The sequence below is a fragment of the Schistocerca piceifrons genome, chromosome 9, assembly GCF_021461385.2.
Source record: "Schistocerca piceifrons isolate TAMUIC-IGC-003096 chromosome 9, iqSchPice1.1, whole genome shotgun sequence".
NCBI lineage: Eukaryota > Metazoa > Arthropoda > Insecta > Orthoptera > Acrididae > Schistocerca > Schistocerca piceifrons.
Window position 1 is genome coordinate 163,665,330 of NC_060146.1, and position 20,778 is coordinate 163,686,107.

The 20,778-nt window shown below is 41.8% G+C and overlaps 1 protein-coding gene across 1 annotated transcript in view; it reads right to left on the bottom strand.

Annotated features, from left to right (window-relative positions):
• Positions 1-20,778, bottom strand: part of LOC124716804 (actin cytoskeleton-regulatory complex protein PAN1-like) — a 60,215-nt gene that overhangs the window by 21,535 nt on the left and 17,902 nt on the right. Inside the window, exons 3-4 of the mRNA XM_047243353.1 lie at positions 11,540-11,689; positions 6,286-6,579 (exon numbers count right to left, since the gene is read on the bottom strand). Coding sequence (XP_047099309.1) covers positions 6,286-6,579; positions 11,540-11,689 — 444 coding nt within the window. The remainder of the gene's footprint in view (positions 1-6,285; positions 6,580-11,539; positions 11,690-20,778) is intronic.

Genomic DNA, 20,778 nt, shown 5'->3' on the forward strand with positions numbered 1-20,778 from the left:
GGGGCAGGATATCGTTTGATCACATTGATAACACTGTCCGGCATTGTGATCTGATTCTTTTTCTAAATGTGTGCCCATCTGTTTTGGAAAGGGAACTATCGAAGACCACAAATGATCCATAGTATCCTGCGAGTAAGTCTATTGTTGTGCTATGCAGCGAGTTTGCTGCCCCATTGAAGGCATCTCCAAAAGCTCAATTGTACCCATTGGAGTGATAATGGTGTGGTATTGTGGGACGCCGCAATATAATTGGAATAAAGGGCGTCAATAATGTCCAAAATAACGACTATTGTTATGCATGTTCACATTTGGGTTGCGAGAGAGAAATTGTGATACATTCTGAGTGTACGAGCAAATAACACATTGATAGTATTTGAAGGTGTTAAAAGCATGATGGAGTTGAATTCCCCGTGAGAATCTACAATGTTGCTGATTTTGCGGGGTAGAATCGCCATATATCTATATTTACGACACAGATGACTCCAAGTCAGATGGGCATGATGGGGAGAATAACATTAAGCATAAATTTGTTGGACCCCCTTCACTTATCGTCATTCACAGGTAGAAACATGAAGAGTTGTTGTTAATCTGTCAGTGTTGAACAACACTACTGCTGGATGTAAGACATGTCCCACCCAGTTTCCTCGAAATGGTTTCAAAATATGGTGGATGACATATTTTTCCTAGGTGCCTGAACTCATTTCGTATGAATGAGCGATTAGTAGAGTATCTGGTGGGTTACTCTATATATGATCTGGTATGTGCTGAGATGCCTACTCTGGGGCGAGTAAGCTTTAAAGTTTAAGAATGTTCTCCACAAGAGGCATGTGGCCTTTGAGGTATACTTCAAGTTCTAACATCTTCTCACTCAAGCGGCACACTGTCGGAGCAACACCATTGCCTCATATACTACCCTCATAGATATTTGTATCAGTGTATTAGGTTGTATGTGCATACAACTCAAGTCATAACTATTTTGAGTCATACGTCAGGGAAGATCCTGTGAGATGGTTGCTCTCTGAGCTTGAAGGACTTGCAAAGAAAGTTAGTGTGAATTATCACATGTACGTTTCTGTGAACAACACACAGGAAAATGAATCACTCTATGACAATGGAATTGCCTTCTGTATTTGTGGGCAGCCATTAGTTAATAAAGCTGAAATATCACTTAGAGATTAGTGCCATCTACCAGCAAATTCTGAGCGCTGTACACAATTCATGCAACGTGAATTATAAACTACCATTCCACATACCTGTATTCTTTTACAATTTAAGCAGATATGATACTCTCCTCCCTGCTGAGCACTTGGGTAAGATCGGTGTGTGCAATCATCAATTTAGTTTCATACCTGACAGCACAGAGAAATGTATTTCATTTTTAGAGATAATCACCAAGGATACTGCGCTGCATTTCCTGCACTCACTAGGATTCAGACAGGTAACGCTTCAAAAACTTACTGAAACCATGCATCAGGAACGTATTACTCTGACTCGAGTAGCACATCCTTATGACGGTAAGTTGCTGCTTAAAACCGAAGGGAGTCTTCCCATAAAAGTACATGGATATGATGGAGAAACTCAACTAAACCACATTACCTGACATAACCACATTCTCCAATAAACTCGCAGACAATGCTATAACTGACACAGAGTATGGGAACATGGTAAATTTTTTGCAGGAGTTTAACACCTCTAACTTAGGGGACTATGGAAGTCATATGGACACAGATGCATGCTTACTAGCAGACATTTTTGAACAATACCAGATGTATGCATGGAAACATACTTGCTGGACCCTGCATTCTGCTACACTGCACTGCTATCAAGCTCACACATGTCAACATTGAACTTTTAATCAATGATGCCATGCAGGTGTTTATGAACGCGGCATCTGTGGGGGACTTTGCAAAGGTTTTCATAGGCACACCATGGGAAATAAACCATTTATGCAAGAAATATTCAGTGCATTCGGCGATTTAGGTACATTATGTATTTAGATGTAAACAACTTATGCAGTCATACCATGTAACAATCTCTGTCCATTGGGAGGTCTCCTTGCCTATAAAGTGAAGAAATCACTGGATTTGGTAACTTCTCATCTCTGGTAGTAGATTCTGAAACTTTTTTTGAAGTAGCCTTAGTGTATCCTAATAGATTGCGTGACACGCACAGCGATTTCCGTTATGTTCAGAGCACTGATTTCCATGAAACGGTTTCCATCCACACTGGACTCGCATTCGGAAGGACGACAGCTCAAAGCAGTGTCTGGTCATCCTGATTTAGGTTTTCCATGATTTCCCTGGATCACTCTGGGCAAATGCTTGGATGTTTTCTATGAAAGGGCACTGCCGATTTCCTCCCCATCCTTGACCCCATCTGACCTTGCACTCCATCTCTAATCACCTCTAAGTCGATGGGACGTTGACAATGGTGTTGACAATTCTGGAGGGAAAAACAAGGAATTATCGAAACCTCCAGTGATGTATCGAGCTTGGGTTGGAACTGTAGAGTCACACAAGCTACTTCCTTCAAGCAACAGCCAGGTTCAAGGAATACACTGATGTAAATACAGAAAGGAGGATTTCTGCGGTGTCTGATTTTGAAAATGTTTTTATAAGTTAATGAATAATGCAGTTTTTGGTAAAACTATGCAAAATGTTAGAAACCACCGTAAGATACTCTTGTTCGTTTTTTGGGATGGCGTTGTGATACAAAAAGGTATATCATCAGGTCAAATTTTAAATGAACCACTATCTTTAATGAACTCGTGGTTCTAGACACAAGGTTTTTGTAGGTATGTGTATATTATACGTATTTAAACTCCACTTGTACTAGTTGCATTAGACATTTGCAAAAACTCATTTTGCTAAAGCAAAATCACTTTACATGGATACAGACAGCTCCATCTACCCGGTGCCAAGCTGCAGTGCATATGAAGCAAAAAGATGCCACCCTAATGCCTTTGACAATCTGGACATGGTTCTGATAATCTTTATGGCACCTGAAGAGCGGTAGCTACCTTTTCAGTGGTTGAAGAGGTAACAGTCAGGATGACTGACTGATCTAGTCTTGTAACATCAACCACAATGGGTTTGCTGTGCTGGTACGGTGAATGGCTGAAAGCAAAGCGAAACTACAGACGTAATTTTTCCTGGAGGCATGTAGCTCTACTGAATGGTAAATGATGATGGCATCCTCTTGGGTAAAATGGCACCCATTCGGATCTCTGGGTGGGGACTACTCAGGAAGACGTCGTTATCAGGAGAAACAAAACTGGCGTTCTATGGATTGCAGTATGAAATTTAAAGATCCCTTAATCACTCAGGTAGACTAGAAAATTTAAAAAGTAAATTCGAAAGGTTGAACTTAGATATAGTGGGAATCAGTGAAGTTTGGTGGCTGGAAGAACATTACTACTGGTCAGATGAATACAGAGTTATAGATACAAAATTAAATAGGGGCAATGCAGAATTAGGTTTAACAATGGATAAGAAAATAGGAATTCGGGTAAGCTACTACGAACAGCATCATGAATGCATTATTGTAGCCAAGACAGACGCAAAGCTCACACTCACCAGTGTAGAACAAGCTTATATCCCAAGTAACTCTGCAGATGATGAAGAGACTGAAGAAATGTATGTTGAGATAAACAAAGTATTCAGATAGTTAAGGGAGGCAAACTGAAATAGTGAAGTGTGATTGGAATTCCACACGAGGGATAGGAAGAGAAGGAAAAATAGTGGGTGAAATTGGCCTGGGGGAAATAAATGAGAGAAGGAGTTGCCAGGTACAATTTCGTACAGAGCAGAATTTAATCATCATTAACATTTGGTTTAAGAATCATGAAAGAAGGTTGTACATGTGGAAGACACCTGGAGACACTGGAAGGCTTCAGTTGATTGTATAATGGTGAGTCAGAGTTTTCAGAGCCAGATTTGAAATTTTAAAAGATTCCAGGGGCAGTTGTGGACTCTGACCACGATTTATTTTTTACGATCTGTACATTACAATGTTGAAATTACAAAAAAGGTTGGAAGTTAAGGAAATGGAACGTGGATGAGCTGAAAGCACCAGATGTTGTTGGAAGCTTCAGAGGGAGTATTAGACAACGATTGACAAGAATAGGGGAAAGGAATAGAACTGAAGATGAATGGATAGCTTTGAGAGATGAAACAGTACAGATAGCAGGTAAAAAGACAAGGCCTAGTAGAAATCTTTGGACAACACAGGAGATATTTAATTTAACTGATGAAAGGAGAGAATGTAAAAATGAACTAAATGAAGCAGGTGAAGGGGAAAACAATTGTCTACAAAATGAGAATGAAAGGAGGCGCGAAATAGCTAACAGGAATGGCTAAACGATAAATGTAAGGATTTAGAAGCATATATCACTAGGGAAAAGATTTCTATCGCCTACAGGAAAATTAAAGAGGCCTTTTGAGGAAAGAGAAACAGATGCATGAATATCAAGAACTCAGATGAAAAACCAGTCCTAAGCAAAGAAGGGAAAGCTGAAAGGTGAAAGGGGTATGAAGAGGGTCTATACAGGGGAGATACGCTTGAGGGCAGTATTATAGAAATGGAAGCTAAGATACAGATGAAGATGAAAATGGAGATACGATATTCTAGAAGAATTTGATGGAGCACTAAATGACCAAAGTCGAAACAAGGTCCAAGGAGTGGACGACATTCCGTTAGAACTACTGACAGCCTTGCGAAAGCCAACCATAACAAAACCCTTCCTCATGGTGTGCAGGATGTATGGGACATGCGAAATATCCTGAGACTTCAAGAAGAACACAATAATTCCAGTTCCAAAGAAATGAGTTGCTGACAGGTGTGATTATTACCGAGCTATCAGTTTAATAAGTCAAAGTTGTAAAATACTATCACCAATTCTTTGCAGAAGAATGGAAAAACTGATAGAGGACAACCTCGGGGAAGGTCAGTTAGAATTACCGAGAAATGTAGGAATACGTGTGGCAGTACTGACCCTACGGCTTCTATCAGAAGATAGCTTAAGGAAAGGCAAATCTATATTTATAGCATTTGTAGACTTAGAGAAAGCTTGTGACAATACTGACTGGAGTACCCTCTTTGCAATTCTGAAGGTTAAAAAGGCAAAATACAGGGAGCGATAGTTTATTTACAACTTATACAGAAACCAGACGGGAGTTATACAGGCTGACAGGCATGAAAGGGAAGCAGCGTTTGAGAAGGGAGTGAGACAGGATTGTAGCTTATCCCTGGTGTTATCCCATCTGCACAATCTGATCACATACTAACTCCAAAGGGTCTGTCATCACACCTACTCGATAAGGACCGTAAGTGCTGGAGCACTACTCTAGAACTGGTCACACAAGAGAGCTTTACCCAAACCCCTTCTGAGCAGTCAAACTCTTCCACTCACATTCCCCAGCCAAAGATTTTAGTTGCTCACCACTTGACGCCTCGACACATTGCTGGACAGTACGGAAGGTGCTCTATCGAGTTTTCAACAAGAATAAAGCAGGAGCGGCCACGGGCAGAAGTCTGAGAAACTCATTGTGGCAGTCAGCACTCGAAAAATGGCTCTGAGCTCTATGTGACTTAACTTTTGAGGTCATTAGTCGCCTAGAACTTAGAACTAATTGAACCTAACTAGCCTAAGAACATCACACACATCCATGCCCGAGGCAGGATTCGAACCTGCGACGGTAGCGGTCGCTCGGCTCCAGACTGTAGCGCCTAGAACCGCACGGCCACTCCGGACGGCCGCAGTTAGCACTAGACTGTTGTGTGAGTGTGATGAGCCTAGTAATCTTAGGCAGGTGGAAGACATGCCAGAAGCAGGTGTTCTAGTGACCTACAGATGAGGAGGTTGGAATCTTTGAGCAACTCAAAATAGACAGGTGATTTAAAATTGAGTTGTAAATACTAGGCAGTTGATAATACGCTACAAGTAGGTGTTCAGCTGACCTTCAGTAGGATGGGAATCTCAGGCTGGTAAAGGCGCAACGGAAGGTGATCGACTGATATCCAGGGAAAGACGTTGGGAATTTCGACAGATTTCGAGAAGGCAAAAGCAAATGCTCAGCTGATCTGCAGATGAGGATGTTGGGAATCTTGGAGAGATGGGAGCCACGCCAGAAGCTGGTGCTCAGCAGAGCTGCTCTCTTGATGCAGAGGTATAGAATCTTGCACGGGCAATGAGATACCAGAAGCAAGTGTTCAGCTGACGTCCCGTTGAGGTGTTTGGGAAACGCGGACAGTGGCTGAGACGCCAGAACAGTGGTTTGGGCTCACCTGCTGTGGCCTCTGTGGGGTGGCTGGCTGGGCTGCCGGGGCGTCTTCGTGGGCCGCAGCGGCTGGGCTGTCCTGGACGAGCGCCCAGGACTCGGCGCGCTCGGTGCCCTCCAGGGAGGACTCCAGTTGGGAGTGGGGGCGGCGCCGCCCCCTCTGGGAGCCCCGCAGCGACAGCCGGCGCTCCAGCTCCGCCTCCTCCTCCTCCAGCAGCGCCTCCGCCATGTTCTCCGTGGACACGCTCTCCTCGTCCGCGAAGATGTTCTCGATCAGGTTCTTCAGGCGCTGCTTCCGCTCCTGCAGCAAGGACGAGAGCGTGTCTCAGTTTCTGTAACACTGCAGTTGTCTCTACTGTTATGCGCCTAACAATTATGCTATGGTGTTCAAGAAGCAAGTTTCCGCATCGCAGAAAAGAAAACGAAAATGTAGCTATCTGGAAATCTTTATTGGAACAGATAGGGTAGCCGTTTGGCTTTTTCAGATAATCCTGAACTGATATACACTACTGGCCGGTGGCGACACCTACAACGTGCTGACATGAGGAACGTTTCCAACCAATTTCTCATACACAAACAGCAGTTGACCAGCGTTGCCTGGTGAAACGTTGCTGTGATGCCTCGTGTAAGGAGGAGAAATGCGTACCATCACGTTTCCGACTTTGATAAAGGTCGGATTGTAGCCTATCGCGATTGCGGTTTATCGTATCGCGACATTGCTGCTCGCGTTGGTCGAGATCCAATGACTGTTAGCAGAATATCGACTCAGTGGGTTCAGGAGGGTAATACGGAACGCCGTGCTGGATCCCAACGGCCTCGTATCATTAGCAGTCGAGACGACAGGCATCTTATCCGCATGGCTGTAACGGATCGTGCAGCAACGTCTCGATCCCTGAGTCAACAGATGGGGACGTTTGCAACACAACAACTATATGCACGAACAGTTAGACGACGTTTGCAGCAGCATGGACTATCAGCTCGGAGACGGTGGCTGCGGTTACGCTTGACGCTGCATCACAGACAGGAGCGCCTGCGACGGTGTACTCAACGACGAACCTGGCTGCACGAATGACAAAACTTCATTTTTTCGGATGAATCCAGGTTCTGTTTACAGCATCACGATGGTCGCATCCGTGTTTGGCGACATCGCGGTGAACGCACATAGGAAGCGTGTATTCGTCATCGCCGTACTGGCGTATCACCCTGCGTGATGGTATGGGGTGCCATTGGTTACACGTCTCGGTCACCTCTTGTTCGCACTGACGGCACTTTGAACAGTGGACATTACATTTCAGATGTATTACGACCCGTGGCTCTACCCTTCATTCGATCCCTGCGAAATCCTACATTTCAGAAGGATAATGCACGACCGCATGTTGCAAGTCTTGTACGGGCCTTTCTGGATGCAGAAAATGTTCGACTGCTGCCCTGGCCAGCACATTCTCCAGATCTCTCACCAATTGAAAACGTCTGGTCAATGTTCGCCGAGCAACTAGCTCGCCACAATACGCCAGTCACTACTCTTGATGTGTGGTATCGTGTTGTAGCTGCATGGGCAGCTGTACCTGTACACGCCATCCAAGCTCTATTTGACTCAATGCCCAGAAGTATCAAGGCCGTTATTACGGCCAGAGGTGGTTGTTCTGGGTACTGATTTCTCAGGAACTATGCACCAAAATTGCCTGAAAATGTAATCACATGTCAGTTGTAGTATAATATATTTGTCCGATGAATACCCGTTTATCATCTGCATTTCTTCTTGGTGTAGCAATTTTAATGGCCAGTAGTGTACTTGTTATACGTCTACAATGACATCTCTAGTCCGTAAGGCTCAGAACAGTGTGTATGGAGTGGGTGATGTAGAAACTGTTGTAAGGTCTATGTTCGATATGGAGATCATATGACAGTAGGACTTCTGTATTTTTTTTGTACACAGGACATTTCGTAATTAATACACACAATTTTTTTTAATTTACTAATTTTTCCAATATGTCTCTACTGTCCTTCAGCATTGTCACCCTGCTTCTCTATGAATGAATCCCAAGTCTCGAAACCTCTATTAGTCCATCCAGGAAACCACTTCTGTCCACCTCTCGAATGGCTCGGATAACGGTGGTAGAGAGCTCTTCCAGAGAAAGATAACGACGTCCACGAATAGATTTTTTCAAATTTGGGAACAAGTCGAAGTCTGGCGGACTCCCGTGCGGGCTGTAGGGGGGGATGTGACAACACTTCCGATCCGTATTCGCGCAGTTTTTGAGCTACAGAAAGGCTGATATGTGAGCGAGCATTGTCGTGGAGAACGAGTGGCGTAGCCGCGAGCAACTGATGTTGTGTTTTGTGCGCAGGTTTTTCATGAAGTTACAGTAATACACTGCTGTGCCCCTTGTTACACATCGGACTGTGTCATGATGATTCCTTGGTGAACATAAACAGAAATCATCATTTACTTGAGCTTTGATTGAGAGCGTCGAAATGTTTTGGACGTGGAGTACCTGAAGCTCTACATTCATTGTACTGCGATTTCACCTCCGGTCCAAAGTCTCCAATCGACATTTCATCAATACCAACAATTCGACACAAGAATCCTTGACCTTCACGGTCGAATTGTTATTTGAGCAAGGTTGCAATGACCAGGCGTTTCTACTTATCTTAGGCAGACAAAGTGCAGGATCTATCTCGCAGTATTTTTCTCTTCTTCAAATTATTTGTCGGAATACGGAAAACTGGTGTTGGGGGAATTCTCGTGGCTTCAGGGAGTTCCTTACAAATAGCACTGCGATCTTCTTCAAGAGCATCTGCCACAAGCCTTACACATCGTTCATCTGTTGACGCTTTTGGCCTTACAGATCCTGGATTATTTTCTATACTCCCACGACCACCACGAAAAGGATTAACCCAACGTGAAACTGTACTATGGTCCTCTGCAAACTCACCACAAACTTCACTTGAAGTACTGTGGATTTCGGTTGGGTTTTGACCGCGCAAAGTTTTGATCTTGATGTACGACCTCTGGTCTTTAATAGTCACAGTACCCGAGACCGTGGAGGGCCCTTATCTACCTCTCGCCAATTTTATGTTAGAGTACACAGCGAAAAAACAAAAAGAAAAAAAAAAAACGTGCTTATTCCTCAAGCTCCTAACTACATCCGACCATCTGACGTAATTTTCATTGTTGTTGCATCAAACAATCCACAGTAATACCAACGTGTGCATAATTTATGAATTGTCCCTCGTATTTATGGTATGTGAAATTCAGAACTTAAATATCAATCAACCGAAGCAAATTGATGCAACTCTCAAAAATTATCGAGAAAATCTACTTTGAACCTTTCAAAGCATCTTTAATAGACCAAAATAAAGGTCACCATTCCGTAGTCAGCCTGGCTGTGTGGTACTCGTAGAACGTTCGCCTGCCACGTCGGCGGTATGAGTACGATTCCAGGCCGATTGAAATTATTAAATGTTCTAATAGCATTTTAGAGATGCGTAAAACACATAACGATGGAAAAAAAATCTGTAGCACATCATGACTAGTGATTGCTGGATCGTTTGTTCGAGTCTCACTTCGGTCATTATATTTTTCTTTTGTTGTGCATCCTCGAATACCTACGTTACTTGCTACAGTTTTTATTGCCGCTGTATCAAATTTCATCACTTGAGAACAGCTCGACCGATTTGGGTGAATTTTTTTGTTGTGTTCGTAATTATCAGAACAAGGTTGTATGAAGACAGTAGGAGTTGTCCATTAAATTACAGGCCCATGTTATTAACGTTGACATGCAGCAGAATTTTGGAACATATATTCTGTTCGAACATTATGAATTACCTCGAAGAGAATGGTCTATTGGCACGCAGCCAATACGGATTTAGAAAACATCGTTCTTGCAAAACACAACTAGCTCTTTACTCACACGAAGTGTTGAGTGCTATCGACAAGAGATTTCAAACTGATTACGTATTTATTGATTTCCAGACGGCTTTTGACACTGTACCTTAGAAGCGGCTTGTAGTGAAATTGTTTGCTTCTGAAATATCGGCTCAGTTATGTCATTGGATTTGTGATTTCCTGCCTGTGAGGCCACGGTTCATAGTAACTGACGGAAAGTCATCGAGTAAAAGAGAAGTGATTTCTGGTAATCCCCAAGGCAGTGTTGTAGACCCTCTGCTGTTCCTTACCTATATAAGCGATTTAGGTGACCATCAGAACAGCTATCTTAGTTGTTTGCAGATGATGCTGTTGTTTATGGTCTAGTAAAGTCACCGGAAGATCAACAAACTGCAAAACGATTTAGAAAAGATGTCTGCATGGTGTGAAAATTGGCAGTAGAACCTAAATAATAAAAAGTGTGAGGTCGTCAACAAGAGTGCTGAAAGGAATCTGTTAAACTTCGTTAGCACGATAAATCTATCAAATATATAGAACGAGAATTTAACTAAATGCCTAGGAATTAAAATTACGAACAACTTAAATTTGATAAGAACACGTAAAAGTGTTGTGGGGAAGGGGAACCAAAAACTAGGTTATTTATTTTTAGAACATGCAACAGTTCTACTAAAGAGACTGCCTACACTACACTTGTCCGACTTCTTTTGGAGTACTGCTGCGCGGCGTGGGATCCTTACCAGGTGGGATTAACGGAGTGCACCGAGAAAATTCAAAGAAGAGCGGCACGTTTTTTGTTATCGAGAAATAGGGGAGAGAGTGTCACTGAGATGATACAGGATTTGGGGTGGACATCATTAAAACAAAGGCGTTTCTCGTTGCGCCGAGAACTTTTCACAAAGTTTCAGTCACCAGCTTTCTCCTCCGAATGAGAAAATATTTTGTTAACGCCGACGTACATTGGAAGAAAAGACTATGTTAATAAAATAAGGGAAATCAGAGCTCGCACGGAAAGATATACGTATTTTTTTTCGAGGTCTGGTCGAGACTGGAATAATTGAGAATTATTGTGAAGTTGGTCCGATGAACCCTCTGCACGCAGTCAAGTATGATTGGCATAGTATCCATGTAGATGTAGATGTGAACCGCCACATTGATTTCCTTCTTCCGTTCGTCACAGGTTGAAATGACTCGGCAGCAGAGATACATTCCTTTCAAGAGAGTGTCTCATCGATAGCAAACGAAGTGAAATGAAAATGAGTGAAGAACGAAGAGGGGGGGGGGGGGCGGGGTGGGTGGGGGTTGGGGGGGGGGGGAGGGAAGGCGTGCTGTTAGTAGCCAGACCTGGACCAGCGCTCCACGGCAGGGCACTGACCTCCATCTCGCGCTTGCGGTCCTCCTCCAGCTGTTGGTCCAGCTGGAGCCTCTGGTCGCACTCCTCCTGGAAGTCGCGTAGCAGTCGCTCGCACTCGCTCTGGACGCGAGACGTCGCTTCCAGCTCCAGCGTGGAGAGCCGCTCCTGGGCCTGTAAAGTGCAAGAAAAGAAAATAGCTGACTGAACGCTTCTCTTCTCGGCACATTAAAAATGCTTCTACGCTTTCCAGTACATTCTTCTACTTGTCAAATAGATACTGTGTTATTGAAGATATTCCCCGATACTAGGGCCTTTTCCTCAATTTACAAGTTATTCGCCGAGCACGTAACCAATCGAATAGTACAGAACAAGCAGTTGATTTTAATAAGGCAAACCAACTAGCGGACTTTGAATATACTATTTCCCTTGAATACGAACTGTTGTTGTTGTTGTGGTCTTCAGTCCTGAGACTGGTTTGATGCAGCTCTCCATGCTGCTCTATCTTGTGCAAGCTTCTTCATCTCCCAGTACCTACTGCAACCTACATCCTTCTGAATCTGGTTAGTGTATTCATCTCTTGGTCTCCCTCTACGATTTTTACCCTCCACGCTGCCCTCCAATACTAAATTGGTGATCCCTTGATGCCTCAGAACATGTCCTACCAACCGATCCCTTCTTCTAGTCAAGTTGTGCCACAAACTTCTCTTCTCCCCAATCCTATTCAATACCTCCTCATTAGTTATATGAACTACCCATCTAAACATCAGCATTCTTCTGCAGCACCACATTTCGAAAGCTTCTATTCTCTTCTTTTCCAAACTAGTTATCGTCCATGTTTCACTTCCATACATGGCTACGCTCCATACAAGTACTTTCAGAAACGACTTCCTGACACTTAAATCTATACTCGATGTTAACAAATTTCTCTTCTTCAGAAACGCTTTCCTTGCCATTGCCAGTCTACATTTTATATCCCCTCTACTTCGTCCATCATCCCAAATAGAAAACTCCTTTACTACTTTAAGTGTCTCATTTCCTAATCTAATTCCTTCAGCATCACCCGACTTAATTCGTCTACATTCCATTATCCTCGTTTTGCTTTTGTTGATGTTCATCTTATATCTTCCTTTCAAGACACTATCCATTCCGTTCAACTGCTCTTCCAAGTCGTATGCTGTGTCCGACAGAATTACAATGTCATCGGCGAACCTCAAGGTTTTAATTTCTTCTCCATTGATTTTAATACGTACTCCGAATTTTTTTTTTCCTTCACTGCTTGCTCAATATACAGATTGAATAATATCGGGGATAGGCTACAACCCTGTCTCACTCCCTGCCCAACCACTGCTTCCCTTTCATGTCCCTCGACTCTTATAACTGCCATCTGGTTTCTGTACAAATTGTAAATAGCCTTTCGCTCCCTGTATTTTACCCCCGCCACCTTTAGAATTTGAAAGAGAGTATTCCAGTCAACATTGTCAAAAGCTTTCCCTAAGTCTACAAATGCTAGAAACGTAGGTTTGCCTTTCCTTAATCTAGCTTCTAAGATAAGTCGTAGGGTCAGTATTGCCTCACGTATTCCAATATTTCTACGGAATCCAAACTGATCTTCCCCGAGGTCGGCTTCTACCAGTTTTTCCATTCGTCTGTAAATAATTCGCGTTAGTATTTTGTATCCGTGACTTATGAAATTGATTGTTCGGTAATTTTCACATGTGTCAGCACCTGAATACGAACTATTGCTGTAAAACTTCAGAGGTTGTGCCGGCTGTTTTCTGAGTGTTGTAGTAGCACGGCAGCAGGGTCTGCAGTGGCTCGTTACAGAGTAGTTAACTCCATTTCGTTAGACTTCTTTTTCTTATAAACATTTTTATTTTTACCTGTCACAGGTCAAAGGTGGACAACTCCGCTATTAATATTCACTAATAGATGTCTGGATACTTTTATGACATAGTGCATACTTTGAGGGCCGTTCTGGGTGTTTCGCCGCCCTTGGCGAGAACTGAAAAATGACTACACCTCTTTTTCACAACCAACAGTCTCAAGCTCATATTATACTTTTAATCATTAAAGTATGGTGACTTGACGTCCTAATTTCCTGGGACAGTTGTCATTTTCACGATCTGTCTACAATTCCTTTAAAACTGACTGAGAACAACAAATCAATTTCTTATTTTTTGTTCTTAGTTTTGAAATTTCCCCAAATAACTGAAACAGGAAGAGTGTAGTGAACATTTTAAACTAGCACTGAATTGAATATACCAATGCAACCGAATTTGGCATCACTTCTTATTTCATTTCATTGCAAGAAAAGGGACTAATACATTTGTGGAACCATTTTCTGGAGCGAATGAATTTTTCCTTGAAGTTAGAACTCACAATATACTGCCAGGAGACACGCCGAAGCATCAAACTACTCCACCGCTGGACAGATATGAATCAGGGTCATGTTCGTTTTCACTTTGTGCGCAGTAGCGTATGTTTTAGTTTTGAGGTAGGTAGAGGCAATGTGTTTTCTTTGGTCAAAGTAACAAGTCTTATTATGTAAGTGTTCCGTACGCTTTTGAAAATAATTTGGTCTTTTAATACCTCCTGTTTTTTATTTTCTCACCTCATTTACTCAATTCTTTCGTTGTTTTATATGAAATTAATTTTTTCCGTCTCTTGCCACACCTAAAATTTTACCGGCCTAGATAGCCGCCTAGTGTTGGCTAATGCTAGGAGTAGAAACGGTCCTGTATACTGATAGAAGCCGACCTCGGGGAAGATCAGTTTGGATTCCGTAGAAATGTTGGAACACGTGAGGCAATACTGACTCTTCGACTTATCTTTGAAGAAAGATTAAGGAAAGGCAAACCCACATTTCTAGCATTTGTAGACTTAGAGAAAGCTTTTGACAATGTTGATTGGAATACTCTCTTTCAAATTCTAAAGGTGGCAGGGGTAAAACACGGATGCGACCATCATGATGCTGTAAACAGAACCTGTATTCATCCGAAAAAATGACGTTTTGCCTTTCGTGCACCCAGGTTCGTCGTCGAGTACACCATCGCAGGTGCTCCTGTCTGTCATGCAGCGTCAAGGGTAACCGCAGCCACGGTCTCCGAGCTGTTTGTCCATGCTGCTGCAAACGTCGTCGAACTGTTCTACAGATGGTTGTTGTCTTGCAAACGTCCCCATCTGTTGACTCAGGGATCGAGACGTGGCTGCACGATCCGTTACAGCCATGCGGATAAGATGCTTGTCATCTCGACTGCTAGTGATACGAGGCCGTTGGGATCCAGCACGGCCTTCCGTACTACCCTCCTGAACCCACCGATTCCATATTCCGCTAACAGTCATTGGATCTCGACCAATGCGAGCAGCAGTGTCGCGATACGATAAACAGCATTCGCGATTGGCTACAATCCGACCTTTATCAAAGTCGGAAACGTGATGGTACGCATTCCTCCTCCTTACACGAGGCATCACAACAACGTTTCACCAGGCAACGCCGGTCAACTGCTGTTTGCGTATGAGAAATAGTTCGTCAGCACGATGTAGCTCATCATTTGCATATCACAGCATTTTCTTCCTGTCGGTTAAATTTCGCGTCTGTAGTACATCATTTTCGTGGTGTAGGAATTTTAATGGGCAGTAGTGTAGATGTTTTGTGGCCAGAGAAGTGTGTGTAACCGCTATTTACCGTCACCGTTACCCAAACTAGCCGTTATTTTGCAGGAAGAATGGAATAAGGTTGCCTTGGAAACCACACAGGACCTGTATTTATCTATTCCGAAACGACTGGAAGCTGTATTGAATGCCAACGGCATTCCTGTACCGTATTAGGCATGGTAATGGGTTATGTTTGTGGTATTTTCGTATTTTTGTACACACTTTGTATGAGAATTGTTCCATATGTCACCGAAGAATAAAAGTGTAGAATGAACTTAATTCTCAGATGCTTTCGCCATCAAATCACCAGTTACACTCAGAAGACACGTTTTCGAACTGAAGCGTTTGGGAAAATCTATAATACGTGTTTCCCAATGCAAATTCTGATCAGTATACACACTCAGGAATTATGAACAACCAGTTCCACATATCTATGTTCCTCCATGCAGTGTTATTATTGATGATCATATCTGAATGATATTGATGATCATATTTGAATAAACTCTGTTTTTTTGAAGATAAGCAATGGACCATTCTCAAGAACCAATTAATAATGCATTCGAATATTCCTATAATAGCCGTTTCTATTGTTTCAACTAGGTTGGGTTTTATTATGATTCCTGCATGGTCAGCTAGCAGCTAGGAGCACTCATTTTGATTCATCAGTTTAAGCGAAAAGAGAAGTGGTTTCCAAATTCAGCCCTGTGGGTATATCTTGTCTTGTACAGAACTGACATGATATAATTTCATTCCGCCCCTGAAGGAAATGGTGAGCTGCAGGAGATCATAGCCCTTTTCAGCCTGTGGTTGTAGTTTGTTCTGTTGTGGCGCCATTTAATTACGTTAATTGAGTGTTTATTCAATTTTTTAGGCTTTATGATTGCATAAAAAAGTATAATTGAGAGGAAGATGTTGTATTATGTTTTATTCCTTTCAAATACCGGTATTCGCCTTACGGCTGAGGGTAGAGCCTCTCAGTCGAAAAAACCCCAGCTGGGATTGGTTGCCTAATGTTCTGACTTATATATCTTCATATTATCTCAGTGGCCTTGACATGGTATTGTGATCGTGGAATTACGTTTATGTAGAGAATTTACGTCAAATTACGTAGAAGATGAAAAGCTTAAAAATCTAGTCGATGCAGAGGATATTGTCTCCTTCTGAAGGAGTTGACTGAAATATTTTTGCTCAATAAGTAACTTGTTCTGTCTATATCAGACTGCTGCAACGTCTCAAATTCTTGCAGGCGTTCTTGGTCTGTTGACAATCTCATTGATCTCTTCGTTTCCCTGAGGATTCTGTTCGAGTGAAATCGATACTGCTTCGAGAATAATGTAAAGAGGAAACACATACTCGAATTTCGGAAAATTAAACATTGTAGGGTCATGCTGTAAGAATGATTTTTAAATTTGTTGTTACGAAGTCTGATGAGTCAGAATCTGGAGACGGGATCTTTTATTCTGTCTAGCATATTTTTGAGTGTTTGTACAGGGAATTTGTTGCGAAGTCACAGCATAGGTCTCCATCTCTTCGAAACATCCTTCGGTCCGCAGATAAAATCTTTTTCGTTCGGTTAGATGACATAATCGACGCTTGTGATCTATATTCGAGACTGGGGCGGACAAACATTTTGTATGTAAGAAGGGCAACTGGCTGTTCCATCCCACGTGTTCGGTATTTCATGAGACGTACTAAGTTAAGTAGCCTTTCAGCTAGTTTAATTTTTTCCGATGTGTTTTTGTGCCAATTTAAGAGTTCATCCAGATAGATTCCGAGATATTTAATATTTGGTTGTGGAGTAATTTCTTGTCCCCAAAGTCGTATGCTGAGTTTGTGGGGGTCCTTTTGTTGGCAATTAGTGCGATTTCTACGCCTGACCAGAATAAGTTGACTTTTGGTTGGATTAGATCTGATTCTCCATTCGTTGAGGCAGGTTCCAAGTTTGTTGATGTAACTGCTGGCTTGTTCATTGACTACATCGCTAGTGGGAGCGTCACACCAGTAAGTGGTGCCACCAGCTTACAGAGCTATGTCCTCACTGCGCCAGGTCTTGGGATGTCAGAAACGCGTATCGTATATAACAATGGAGGGATGGCGGCACCCCGGGGGACTCCCGCTTTGAGTATGAAGCAAGATGACTTTTGACTCGTAGTTGTACTTTTCTATTTCCAATGAAGCTAGATATTAATTGTGCCATTTCAGGTGGGAAGTTGAAACTTGGCATTTCGTGAAGAAGTCCCGCACGCCATGCCTTATCAAGAACCTGTTCTATGTCCATAAAGGGGGTATTAGTCGCTGCCACGTTCCCGGCTGCTGCTACCTTGCTAACAAATCTTAATAATAGATCGTACGATGTATATTTTCCTAAGCGTTGTGTTACAGGGCATCTGACATACGATTTTATTAAGCTGCGAGAGAAGCTGTATCTCCAGATAAAACCACGACGTCAAAATGTTAAGCAGATCGATAAGAGTTGTGGTATTGGGAATCTACACATGTGTAGTCGTACGGGCTTGTTTTATTTCCAAATAACATTTTTCAGGCATCGCGGTTATGCGCTAGGTGCAGCAGTGACTATGATAACGGACTCCGACCTGCTACGGCTGAGATCAGACCTTGTGTTTGGCGTTGCCCACCAGGAGTTGGTTTTGCACAAGGACTCGGCAGTGTGTACTGACGCATCATAAACCCTGTCTGGCACACCGTTTACGAATGTGGGATACTGAAACGTCGTGCGCATGCTGGATTCAAATTCCCGATTTAACTGTAAGTGTACTGACTAGGGTTGCCAGTTATCACTAAAACAACAACAATTTAACGTAAAACTTAAAACCGCTCAAAATAAGCGGTTTCTGAAGTAACCGATAATCGGTTTTCTGTTACAACTATTGTAAGTAGGCTGTTTAGGTTTTCTTATTGGTAACGCCACGTAGCGCTCTGTATGAAAATCACTGGCTGTGCTGTGTGCAGTCTGTGGCTAGTTTGCATTGTTGTCTGCGGTTGTAGTGTTGGGCAGCGGCAGCTGGATGTGAACAGCGCGTAGCGTTGCGCAGTTGGAGGTGAGCCGCCAGCAGTGGTGGATGTGGGGAGAGAGATGGCGGAGTTTTGTAATTTGTCATGAACTGCTATATATATTATGACTATTAAGGTAAATACATTCTTTGTTCTCTATTAAAATCTTTCATTTGCTAACTATGCCTATCAGTAGTTAGTGCCTTCAGTAGTTTGAATCTTTTATTTAGCTGGCAGTAGTGGCGCTCGCTGTATTGCAGTAGTTCGAGTAACGAAGATTTTTGGTGAGGTAAGTGATTTGTGAAAGGTGTAGGTCAATGTTAGTCAGGGCCATTCTTTTGTAGGGATTTTTGAAAGTCATATTGCGTTGCGCTAAAAAATATTGTGTGTCAGGTTAAGCACAGTCCTGTACAATTTTTCAAAGGGGACGTTTCGAGCCCTAGCTAATATGGTATTTGCTTATACAACTTTACGCATCGGTACCATATTTCTCTAACACATAAATTACACAGCTATCTGATCATTTAACTGTGAGAGACAAACATTTATTTTACTACATCAGTGACAAATGTTTACGTAATTACACAGATGGATTACTTCACACTTACGAAATTGTACTTTGTCTGTACTTTGTAAACTGTTCATATTTTTTTTGGAACCATTGTGATACTATGAGAGCTTTGAATGATGTATTTGGTATGGGATCATGATTTTTAAAGTACGTTTGAGGCAGATAACACTTTTGACATGAGCAGAGAATTTTTTTTAGGTTTTGACACTATTGGAGGAAGCTACAACGATTTTGAGATTTGGCTAAGGTTTTATGAGGTTATTATTACGATGATGATGTGTATTATGCTGTTGCCATATGTTTATGATCAATAAGCTGATGCTATATGAGTTATTTGATTATGCTACGTATCTGTTATGATGAAATATTGAAGAAGTGTCGACGAATATTTATATGTGTAATAAGGTAAGGAGTAATGAATAGTGGTTAGGGACTCTGATTTGTGAAAAAGGTTGTTGGAAACCAAGAATCGTACTTTAAGAGTTATGAAATGTGTGTAAATGCGTGAATGTATCACAATGCAGGCGAAAATTTTTTGCGCACTGTTATATTCATAGGATTTTGTTTCTACACATTTGTAACATAAATTTTCGACCTGTGAAATTTTCATATGAGACTGTCACTGTAGTGGAAACTGGTGTCGTAAATATTTCGGTAAGAAAGTTAAGTGACCACCTGCACGTAATGCGTCGTGGGCACCCAGCTGGGCGACAGTCGCCTGGAAAAAAGCCATTAGCGTGTGCCCCTTTCAGAGGTACTGGTGGAGGAAAAAAAAGGGGAGGCCATTATCCTCGCTATTGACGTTCCTTTGCAGAAAGCATCGCAAAAACGACATGGTCGAACTTGAAAACATATGATTACACTGTGGAGCTCTTAATTTATGATATTTACTAAAATGCCTAATGAAACGATGAGAAACATTTCACGGCTATTGTCTTGCTAATTGAGAGAAATGCCACATGGCTTGCTTTATGTATTTATTTACTCATTTTGTTTAATATCTAGTTTCTAGCTGCACTGCAGCATTGGTTAAAATAAAATTTTATAGATGTACTAATATAAATATTTTCAGTCTACAGATAGAGTAAATAATAATTTTTTCAAAATAATGAGGAAGCACAAAAAGACATTTACCTTCACAGGAACTGCATTCATAATTTTCTTTTCAAGTACTTGGTAATTTCTTTTGTAGAAATAGTTGTGGTGCACCACTTTAATTACATAGTCATTAAGATGTGAATAGACATTTCCCTTATATGCATTGTTGTCTTTAGTGTACTATTTTTTCTGCTTGAGCTTTGTCATGTTTAGGTATAAGTTATTTCATTTTCTGCTGCTGGTTTTCCAGGCATAGTGCTACTAAATTTCACTTTGTATTACTCTGTTAAGCTAGTTTTACTACTGATTTATTTTTCTTGCTGCTGCACATTGGCTCATATTAGTTGTAATATTGCTGCTTGCTTGGCCAATTTGAATATTTTGTCATTGCTGTTTGTGTTAATTGTTTTGTACTGCTGCATTGCCTTGTCCCTTAGTTTAGCATCTGAGCTCAGTAGATTTAAGTTAGCTTAAGATGGGGTAGGCTGTATAAGAGAACGAGTTGTGATGAATTGGAAGAAATGCATTGAGAAGATATAAGAAAATGGTTTGGCCAAAAAAAAAAATGGTAGTGTACAGTGGAGAAAAACTATTTTGAAAGAAATATGAATAGAATACAGAAAGCAGGTATAGATAGGACTTTTTGGAAATAATGAAGAACGAAGGGAGATCTCCGAGAAGAAAAGGAAGTTTTGTTAGCAAAATACTGCAGTAAAAGAAACTCTGTCCTTTCCTTGTGTTATCCCACTATGTGTTTGTGTACTCTTGTATATTTGTGTTTTTCCTGTCTTTATGTGTTTAGCTGATGTTGTTCTGTTGTAGAATTTTTCTAATACTATGTTATTTACTTTGTAAAGATGTTTAGCCATTATTTATTCTGTTTTAATGCTCATGTGTAAAGTTGATGTTTCAAAAGTTATTCTGA